Below are 10,584 nucleotides of genomic sequence, written 5' to 3'. Positions count from 1 at the left end.
TCTCCTTTGTGGACTGCGTGAACAGCCTTGTTGTAGTTAAGACTTGATTGTTGTTAGTATCACTGGGAGGAATTGACCTCCAGGCCCATTTGATGTATCAGCTCTGTCTACTCCAGGATACCTTCTGTATTGGAGACAGTCTTATAGGATCAGACTTGCAAAATTGCAAAAGCCTCTGTGCTCAGCTTGGATGGGGCGGAGTCTCAGGGCTGAGCTGACAGTCTTGGCTTCCTGTCAGCCCTGCCCTTGTGCGCTCTCCTGAGTTGCTGCCTGACCTCTGTCTTCCTCGGCTTCCCTGAGTTTCCACCTGACCGTTCAGATTCTCTGTGCAAGAGCGTGGTTGCCCCAGGGTCTCGCCCGGAATTGGGTTGGGTCTCTGGGTAGTCTGGAGTTTCTGACTCCTTCAGCTATGGAGAGGCAACAGCAACCTCTGAGGTTAGACCTCTCTGCGCGCACACACTCACTCACGTGCGACTGTAGACCCTGCCCGCTGCGGCGCCCGGCAACCCCAGTCTCTGAGTCTCCAGGTGCCTTTCTTTACAGTCCGGACTCCAAATATATGAGCCTGCGTCCACGGGGTTTTGGCCGAGGTTGGGTTCAGTACAGTCAGAAAGGGTTCAGTGCAATCGGGGACTTCCTTTCACCTCCCACCAGCAAGGCATTCGACCGTCCTTCTACCACGAGCATCTCCCTACCTCAGTGCTTTGCGGCTCCCAATCTGATTCGTGAGCCTCTCTCCTTTCTAGTTGTAGATTTCGCACTCTGCCAGCTTTCTAGTGGTTTTAGATGATGTCCATTCTGTCTTTTAGTTGTTGTTTTGAAATTGTTGTGCGAGGTGGAAGCTTAGGTACTTACCTAGGCCACCATATTGGTTTCTCTGCTGATTGTTTTTTTATTGTAGTAAGAACATTTAAATAAGATCTACTCTCATTATAAATTTTCTTATTCTCACCAGAGAATATTTTTTCCATTGATTTTTAGAGAGAGTGGAAGTAGGGGAAGAAGAGAGGGGAAGAGTCAGAGAACCACTGATGTGAGAGAACCATTGATTGGTTGCCTCTTGAACCTGTGGCCCATTAATGTGCAGGACAACACTCTAACCACTGAGCCACATTGGGCAGGACTCAACAAAATTTCAAGTGCACAATGGAGTATTGCTAACTATAGGCACAGTGCTACATAATGGACCCTTAGACGTACTCACCTTGCATAACCCTCGTTACTGAAATATTCCTGTTGAATAGCAACTCTTCACTGCCTCTTCCCCTCACCCCTGACAACCACCAGGCCACACTCTGCTTCTGTGAGCCTGATGATGGAAGGCCCCTCAGATGTGTGGGTGCACACAGTACCCCGCATTCTGAGACTGGCTTACTTCACTCAGCGTAAGCCCCAGGCCTCAGCCTGTGCAACTTGCAGGGTTTTCTTCTCATTGTCATTGAGTAATATTCCATCACAAGGCCGTACCTCGGATTGCTGATCCCGGCACCAGGTGATGGGCGCTTGCCTGCTTCCATGTCTTGGCTATTGTGAACAGCGCTGTCAGGGGTCCACATCCTGATTTTAATTCTTTGGGAGAAAAATCCAGAATTGCGGTTGCCTGGGGTCTTATAAAACTTGGACGTTTAACTTTTGGAAGCACCGCCACATCGTCTAGTACAGTGTTTTTCAACCTTTTTTGGGCAAAGGCACACTTGTTTCATGAAAAAAATCACGAGGCCCACCACCATTAGAAAATGTTAAAAAATTTAACTCTGTGCCTATATTGACTATATATAAAGTAATTCTCTTGAATAGGAATCAAATAAACACAAAGAAAGTATTTTATAATTACTTTATTATGAAATATTAAGTAAACAAAATAGTGAAAAATTGTAAAATTCTTGTCTTGTCTGCACCTACGGCACACCAGGCAACATCTGCCGCGGAACAGCGGTTGAAAAACACTGGTCTAGTACAGTGGCTGTACCACGTGACACTCACAGTAACCGTGCACGGGCTCCACGTCTCACTGACCCGTGCTGGCGTGTGTGTCTTGGCGGTGGCCACTCCCAGGTGTGGAGGGATAGCTCATTGTCGTTTGCATTTGCGTTTTCTTGATGATTAATGAGGCAGGAGCTATTCTTACCGCAGAATTACAGAATAGAAAACCGATATCCAGAGTGAGCTGACCTAAGGTCACAAGACTGGTCACAGGACTTACTGAGGCCCTCTTATGTGCCTGGTACAGACAGGTCAGAGCTGGAACTTGAACCCGGACCAGAGAGCCCTGGGCTGTGCTGGCGTGCCCTGGCAGCCCTGTCTTCCAGGCCCTTCCGGAACATGTATCCCTGCTATTTGGGGTTCTGCCCTTTCCTCCTAATGTCCTAATAGAATGCTCTCATAGCTTTCAACCTGCTTCTAAAACATGGCTGTGAGGCAGGGTGGTGTTGGAGGGCAGCCACAAATTCTTCTGTCACCCACAGCAGCCTTCGCCAACCTCCTGTCCAGGGCCACTGGTGGTCCCTGACGCCCCAAGACTGGGGACCCTGAGTCCTACAGCATGTCTGCACTTCTGGGGACCACTCTGCCCAGCTCCAGCCAGTGGTTCTGGAGGAAACTGTGACTAACCATTCAGCAGGGGCCATGTGTGCAAGTGGAGCCAATCATAGTCCCCCATGTCCTTCCATGTGATTGGTGCAGGGCTGGATACATGACCTGAGGTGGGCCAATCGGACCCCTCCTTGGTACTCTGCTCATTTCCAAGCCTTCAGGAGGTGAAAGCCTGGTGCGGGAGTGGCAGAGCCCTTGGCCTGGAGCAGGCGGCCAGGGGAAGGCTGGCAGGAGAGGAATCAAAGGAGTTGAAAGGCAGAGGCCAGAGGGAGGAGAGAGAGTGGGCCAGTGGGTTTTGATTTCTTGGTGCAGCCACCACGCTGTGCGGACCTGCTTTGGTTCTGCATTCGGGGTCCTGGGCATCCCGGTTCAGGTCCTTTCTGATTAAGCGGGTTGGAGTCGGGTCCCCTCCCTGTTGGTCCAGAGGAGATTCCAGAGCCCTGCCTGCCTGTGCCGCACTTCCCAGACCCACGCAGAGGCACCATTTGTATGAGCGCCATTGGAAATGAGACCGTTTATTAGAAATCAATGTTTTTTTTAAACATCAGTGAGTTTATAATTTTTTAGAGTGAGAGAAAGAAACATCGATGGGAGAGAAATATCAATGGACTGCCTATTGCATGCCTCCTCCTGGGGTTTGAGCCCAGAGCATGTGCCAGTGACCTGTGAGTGCTTGGGATGAGGCTCAATCACTGAGCCACACCGCTGGGCATAAACACAGTCCTTTCTTTTCCACTGAGAAGAGGGCTTGGCAAAGCCCCAGACACAGCTGTGCTTGGGACGCAGGGAGTGTGTGAGTCCAGGGGCGGGCCGGCAGCCTCCAGCAGTGCGCCCACGTCTATGGTCTCGCAGGAGCCAAGCCGATCCTGTTGTTGCCCCGATCGAAGACGGTGAAATAGAGCCGCAGGAAGACGTCCCCCAGGACCCAAGAGCTGGTGAAGTCTGAGCCATGCAAGTTGGCGAAGCAGCTGCCCGTCTCCTCCTGCAGGGGAGGAAGCACAGCCCTCAGCCATCCTGTCCCAACACCGTCAGGCCTGGGCGGCAGCTTTATCCCGCTTCCTCTGGACCCTCTGCTCAGCTGTTTGCTCTGAGAGAATCCCTGCCTGCCCCCCTTTACCCCACTCATCCTCCAAATTCAAGCCCAGCGCCTGGACAGCCTTCACCAGCTCCTGCCCCCTCCTTGGCACTGCCGGCTGGGTGGAGAGGCTTCCCCGGGGCTCCCTGTGTCTTTAGCCTCAGCACACAGGCTTACAGGATGCCCCTGGCCTGGCTCCTGGGCTCCCTCCAAGGCTTCGGGCTGAGAGATTTTCAGTTGCTCCCTCTGTGGGCTACCCTGACCTGCAGGGCACACCTTGGGGAACTGGCACTTCTTGAGCCTCAACTATGTGCCAGCCAATTCCCGGTCTTTATCTCACCTCCCCACAAGGGGGGCTTAGTCCCCATTTCTCAGAAAAGGTATTGGGGCCTACAGGGGGCATTTGCACTCTAGGACTAGGGTGACCATATGATCTATTTCCCAAGTCAGGAAACCTGGGGATGGGAGGGAATACAGTTTCTGATTATGGGGGGACACGGGGAATGTCCACAGCCAGCACCCCTGTCCGTACTCTTTGCCTGTCTCCGGGTTCCTGCCTACGTTCCCTGTCCATCGGTCGGATGCCCGGGTTGAACTGACCCTCTGTGAGGGCCAGGCCATTAGTGCACCCTCTCCTGGAGCCCGGCCCAGAGCCAGCACAGGATGCTGCTCAGAGTTCCCCCAGGGTGATGGGTGCCCACACCCTCTTCTATCAAGAGGCTGTGCTGTGGGAGATGCCCTCCCAGCTGGGCAGCATCTGCAATGGCACCGTCCGGCCTCCAGGGGGCCTCTCTGAGCCATGGCCCCAAGGGTCCCTCCAGCCCCAGATCTGAGAGCAGCCCCAGGAGGGACCACTCACCCTCCTGATGTAGGCGCTGGCTGGCACTGGGTATGCGACGCCATTGATGGTGAAGACGATGTCAGGCAGGCTCTGGACGGCTGTGCAGCTGATGATGTACTGTCAGAGAGAGAGCGAGAGGGAGGTTGGCTCAGTGGGTCCTTTGTGTGTGGGGAGCTTGGTGTGACCCTGGGCATGACCCCTACCCAGCCAGATGTCATCTTCCTGGCACCGATGTTCCTCAGAATGTTGAGGATGGCATTGGTTGGGCCAGTCACCAGCGAGGCCCCGGTATCCATAAATGCTTGGCAGCTGTTTGCACAGGCCACGACCTTGCTGTCCATGGAAATGCTGAGGAACAGAGGAGGCACCAGGGTCACTCATGGCCTCTTCCACCGTGTCCCCTTCCTGCCGCCTGAGAACAGCCTGCAGCTCCTGCCAGCCTCTGTGTCCCTGTGTTCAGCCACACTGACCTTTCTGGGCCTCCTCTCAGGTCTGGAAGGCATTGTGCTCTTTGTGCCCCAGGACCTTTGCACATGCTGTCACCCTTCCTAGACTATCCCTGCCCCTTTGTCTGGCTGTTCTCTCCTGTCCTTCAGGGTGCAGATCAGTCACCACTTTTTCAGGGAAGTGTTCCCCCAGATTAGATCAGGACCCTCTCCTCCTCCAGCGGAGACAGGCAGAGCCTTCCTGGTTTCCAGCGTGCATGGTGGTGGGAACCCTGTTTGCTGTGATTCGGTCACTCATGCGTGTCTGCCCTCCTAGTCGGAGAGTTAGCTGTGTCCTCTGCCCCTCCAGCGCCCATGCCTAGCGCACAGCGTATGCTCCATGGTGTTTGCCGAGGGAATGACAGGGCGTGTAGGAATGAGGTCAACTGGAGACACGACCTGCTGTCCAACCAGTTATGAAGGCCACACGGTAAAGATGGAGGTTCCCTGGACGCAGGTGCTCAGAGAGGTGGGAGGGAGTGTTGTTCCCCACCTGCTTCGCCCCTCTTCCCAGTCCCCTGGCCAGGTGACGCCTGAACCAGCCCAGGGCGCTAGAGGTTGGCCCCGAAGCACAGTTTAAGCTTCTGATTCTTACATGCACCCCCTCAGTGATCACCCCTGATTCTCAGCCACCTGAGTCCTTGCTTCCCGATGCTCTAGGTCACAACCCTGCCCCTTGGCACCCAGATGGGGTGCGTGGGATCCCTCTATGTGATTTGTTTTCACACCCCAGGACTGCTCCCTGGTGTCTCCAGCCCAGGGCGGTGGGGTGGGGGGGTTCTTGTAGGTGTGTCAGCCTCTCACTTTACTGGCTCTGCTGCCTACACCTGGCACCCTGAGTGCTGGAACCCCCTGGTCTGGTGACCAGAGATGTCCTTGTTCTGACAATGGAATTCTCCTTGACCCCTTCTCACTGCGCTTGTCTGGGGGGTGCAGCCCTTCCACGCTGCCCCAGCCGCGACCTGAGGGCTGGGCCCCATGCCTGTCCCTCCTCCTGGTGTTCCGTGACCTGGCCCGATCCCATTTCTGCGGTCAGGACCCTGGTCAGGGCAGTTATGAACCCATGTTGGTGTGTGTGCCTGTAAGTGTCTTTGTTTCTGCCTGATTCTGTGTGTTTGCATGTGCGTGTTCCTGTGCGGCTGACCCTAGCATAGCTGTCAGCGGGGGGCGGGGAGGCTTACCTGTCCACAGTGACCTGCCAGTGGACCTGCCTGCTCACCGGCACCCACTGGAGCCTGCCCTGGTAATAGGTGGGGTCCACGCCGCCGAACATCACCACGCTGCCATTCTCCTTATTGCTGGGGGGAGGGGCTCACTTGAGGGGAGGACAGTGGGTGGCATTTCTCCAGTTCAGTGACCGTGGGGTGCACTTACAGGTGGCCACCCGGCCACTCTGCAGGGACCCCCACTGCTCAGAAGGGAACTGAGCAGCAAGGCTGAGCACAGCCCAAGGTAAGTCCCCTGCCCTCTGAGGAGCAAAGCCAAGGTTTGAACTTGAGATTCTGGCTGGGCTTTGGCCACCACCTCTCTGAAGCTGGCCAGGTCCAGGCTGCAGCCCCAAAGTCAAGGTGCGTTGGAGGCTACTGTGCGGAGGGGCCCAGGTGGGCCCGGGCTCAGGGTAGCTGTTGCTGAAAGGAAGGAAACACCCTGCCCGCCTCCCCCTCCGGCTGCGTCCAATCGATCAGCACATCCCGTGGCCTTTCCCTTCCCCCTGTGTCCTGATTCCTCCACGGCTCCCCCTTTCCCTGCCTCCCTGGTCTAAGCTCCTGCTCTCTCTCTCCAAAGAGGCTGAGCAGCCTCGTCCCTGGCCTCCCTGCCTCCTCTCTGGTCCTTCATTGTCCAGCCAGTGCCCGGGGGGAGCTTTCAGAGACATAGGTGGGACCATGTGTTCTACTTGCCTAGGCCCCTGCCAGAGGCCTCCTCTCCCACCTAAAACAAAGCCTGGGCGGCCCTGCCCCTGCCTGCCCAGACTCCACATCCACCTCGGCCTGCCCCTCCCTCCCTCCCTGCCCGCCCCGCAGCCACACTGCCCTTCTGGTCCTCTGCTGGGCCTGGGCCTCCGCTCCCCCATGGCCTGGCCTCATTCAGAGAGGTCCTCGCACTGCCCGTCTGAAACCACACTCTCATCTCTGTGGTTTGTCACCACGTTTTACCGCTTTCCCCGAAGCAGCCACCACCTGGCATGTGTTACCTTTCCCTGTTATCTATTTTCTCGCTTGTTGTCTGCCTTTTCTCCCTCTCATCTGTCCGTGTCACGTGCACAGAGCAGTACCCAGCACATAGTAGGTGCTCCATGGATATTTGTTAAACGGCTCACCTCCTTGATTCGGTACAAACACCCCAGAGGCTCAGCACATGCGGCAGAGCCTGGACCTCAGGCCCCCACGGAGCCCACAGGCTCACCCACACTCTGCGTCATACACACAGTCTGCCTGCCGGGTCCCCTCTGGCCTATGCTTCTCCTTTCCACCTGCTCCAGACCCTCAGTCCATCAGGAGGGATCTTCCAGTGACGGCCTGTGACTGGAGACCTGCTGATGGCCTGACCACCCACCAGAGAGGACGGCCTGCAGCCGAGCTTGAGTCCCACCTACCAGAGTGTGGCCGGGCAATTCTGTGCAAAGCTCCTCTCTGAGCCTCATTCCTCAGTTTCCCCAAACATCCAAGGAGGGACTAGAAGTACAGGGGTCGGCAAACTTTAAAAAATGCTAGATTATGCCCTAGCTGTTTTGGCTCAGTTAATATAGCATCAGTCTGGTGACTGAAGGGTCTCATATTGACCCCTAGCCCTGGCTCTTGCGCATGTAAGAGGCAACCAATCAAAATGTTTCCCTTGCACCAATGTTTCTCTGTGTGTGTCTCCTCCTCCCTTCCACTCTCTCCAAAAATCAATTGGGAAATATTTTTGGCTGAGGATTATCAAAAAGCAAAATAAAGTAAAAATGCTAGATTGCAAGTGCTGGATGCTGCCATTGTAGCTCAGCTGCAGCTGCAGCCAGGATGTGACTGAATGATCAGAGCTGTGTTCCAATAAAACTTTATTCATAAAATCAGGTGGTGGGCCACATGTGGTCACGGCCACTATTTGCTGACCCCTGCAATAGACTGCCCTTAAGGGGAAACACAGGTCCGGGTTGTCTACCATTTCAGAGGTGCCTGAAGGCATTCGGGGGTAGGGGCTTGGCCACCCAGGCTTACCTGCTCAGGTAGAAGGCGAAGACATTCTTAGATATGAGGCCTTGGTTCCACATGCTGTCGAAGACCGGGGTGGTGCCTCTGATAGCGAGGGAGGGGTAGGCCAGGCCCAAGATGCCGTCAAAGGGCAATATTCCCAAGGCCGTCACGGATACGGACCAGATCATGCCAAATGCCTGGGATTTGCACACAAGATCCCCGATCTGTGGGGAGGAGTGTGGTCTCATGTGAATATTTGGGAAGCAGAGCTGATGCTGGGCCAGGCGGTGGGGAGCCGGCCAGCGAGGATGATGCCACCTGCACCCCAAGCATGAGCTGAGGTGGGGATGCGCTGAAGGTGCTGGAGCAGCACCCACCGTGCATTTTGGAGGAGTCTGACCTTCGCCCACCCTCCTGCTAGCAGCACCCCAGGCAGTAAAACACCCCCATCCCCCTGCACAGCGGGGGACTGGGGAGCGGGCCAAGCACCCCCACACCCAGTACAGGCCCCAATGAGCAGAGAGGTGGGATCATCTTTTTTTTTGGCGTTCCGTGATCTGGGGCCAGAAATGAGTGAAGGGGTCCTTAGCGGGTTGCTCAGTGGATAGAGCATCAGGATGCGCACTGAAGGTTCCCATGTTACAAGTTGTGGCTGGATCCCAGTAGGGGGTGTGCAGGAGGCAGCTAATCAATGATTCTCTGTCACCATGGATGTTTCTCCCTCTTCCTCTCCTCTCCCTTCCTCTGTGTGTATGCATGTGTGAGAGCATATGTGCATGTGTTTGTGCCTTATATGTGTTTGAGTGTGTGCGTGTGTCTGTGTGTCAGGCAATTTGGGCAGGAAGCCCAGTTTTTTCAGACTCTCAAAGGCCCCCAAAGTAAGACCTTTTTTTTTTTTTTTTTTTAACATATTTTATTGATTTTTTACAAAGAGGAAGAGAGAGGGATAGAGAGTTAGAAACATCGATGAGAGAGAATCATCAATCAGCTGCCTCTTGCACACCCCCTACTGGGGATGTGCCCGCAACCAGGTACAGGCCCTTGCCCGGAATCGAACCCGGGACCTTTCAGTCCGCAGGCCGACGCTCTATCCACTGAGCCAAACCGGTCCCGGCAAAAGCCAAACCGGTCCCGGCCAAAGTAAGACCTTTTACTCAGGGCCGTCCTACACCCGTGGCCCTGCTTCCCCTGCCCTGGTGTCTGGGGCGCTAGGCACCCCCGGACTCCCAGATGCGTTCTGCCCTCTCCCGGAAAATCCCCCACAGCTGCCAAGCCCTGACTCGCACCCCAGCTGTGCTGCTCCAGGTGCGGGCCTTGGGCAGGCCCGCCCCCTGTCCCTCGGGTCCCTCCTCTGGGTGCAGGGAGCAGGATCGCATGCCCCGTGGGCTTGTTGTGGGATTAGACTCATTATTACCACGGGCGTGCCCAGCACAGCGCCTGGCACAAGCTGGGAATATAAACATGGGTTTTCCGCCCGGCTGGCGTGGCTCAGTGGCTGAGCGTCCACCTATGAACCAGGAGGTCCGGGTTCCATTCCGGTCAGGGGCACATGCCAGGCTTGTGGGCTCGATCCCCAGGGGGGCTTGCAGCAGGCAGCCAATCAGTGAGTCTCTCACATCTTTGATGTTTCTATCTCTCCCTCTGCCTTCCTCTCTAAAATTCACAAAAATATATATTTAAAAAATAAATAAAAACAGGTTTGCCCTCACCTCTCCCTGCTCCCAGCAAAACCAGCCTCGAGCTCACCATGAGCAAGAGCTGCAAATGCCCGCCTCTAGTGCCATGACCGCTTGCTGGATTGGCCACTTGGGGCGTTCTGGGGAGACGGTGCATCCAGCTGACCCTGCATATGGTGCCCTGAGCAGTGAGCAGAGGTCCAGGCCCCCCGCCATGCCACAGCCTTGCTCCCACTCACCCGCACGTCATCATAGCCCAGCACCCCGACTACTCTGCCGGACCCGTACTGCAGGTCGAAGATCTGGGTAGTGTTCTGGAAGGTGGAGGATGCCTGAGGGTCAAAGGTTCTGCGTGTCCCTGTGGATGGAGAGCCAGTGTCTTTCAGTGACCAGAGCCCAGATCAGGGACGGGGACAAGACTGGGGTGGAAGCCATGAGGGGCGTAGGCATTTACCACACATGGAACTGAGGCAGTCGATGGAGGGCACCCACAAGTCAGCAGAGCCCGTGTCAAAGATGACCCTGAACTCCTGAGGGGGCGTTCCAATGCTGATGGTGCCAATATAGTACAGCTGCCGGGCAGAAGAGGGCAGTTGGGCCAGGCCGGGCTGCCTGGTCATACCTGATCCCCGAAAGGCCTGCCTGGATCAGGCCGTGCCTGTCTCCTGGAATCGCGTACCCACCAGCCCACTGCCCAGCTGAGGCTCAGGCGGTGCCTTCATTTGAAAGTTTCCCACGTTCC

The 10,584-nt window shown here is 55.7% G+C and overlaps 1 protein-coding gene across 1 annotated transcript; it reads right to left on the bottom strand.

Moving 5' to 3' along the window:
- Nucleotides 1-3,256: 3,256 nt before the first annotated feature.
- On the bottom strand, nucleotides 3,257-8,383 carry LOC118707297 (pregnancy-associated glycoprotein-like). The gene is made up of 5 exons (XM_036417406.2): nucleotides 8,191-8,383; nucleotides 6,175-6,291; nucleotides 4,712-4,856; nucleotides 4,527-4,625; nucleotides 3,257-3,574 (listed from the first exon to the last, which is right to left on the bottom strand). Exons 1-5 carry the CDS (start codon nucleotides 8,352-8,354, stop codon nucleotides 3,431-3,433), a joined length of 669 nt encoding a protein of 222 aa, XP_036273299.2. The 5' UTR covers nucleotides 8,355-8,383; the 3' UTR covers nucleotides 3,257-3,430.
- Nucleotides 8,384-10,584: the final 2,201 nt, after the last annotated feature.

The sequence above is a fragment of the Pipistrellus kuhlii genome, unplaced genomic scaffold (assembly GCF_014108245.1).
Source record: "Pipistrellus kuhlii isolate mPipKuh1 unplaced genomic scaffold, mPipKuh1.p scaffold_m20_p_59, whole genome shotgun sequence".
Lineage (NCBI taxonomy): Eukaryota > Metazoa > Chordata > Mammalia > Chiroptera > Vespertilionidae > Pipistrellus > Pipistrellus kuhlii.
The sequence above is the reverse complement of the archived record's forward strand: the minus strand, read 5'-3'. Positions and strand labels throughout refer to the sequence as shown.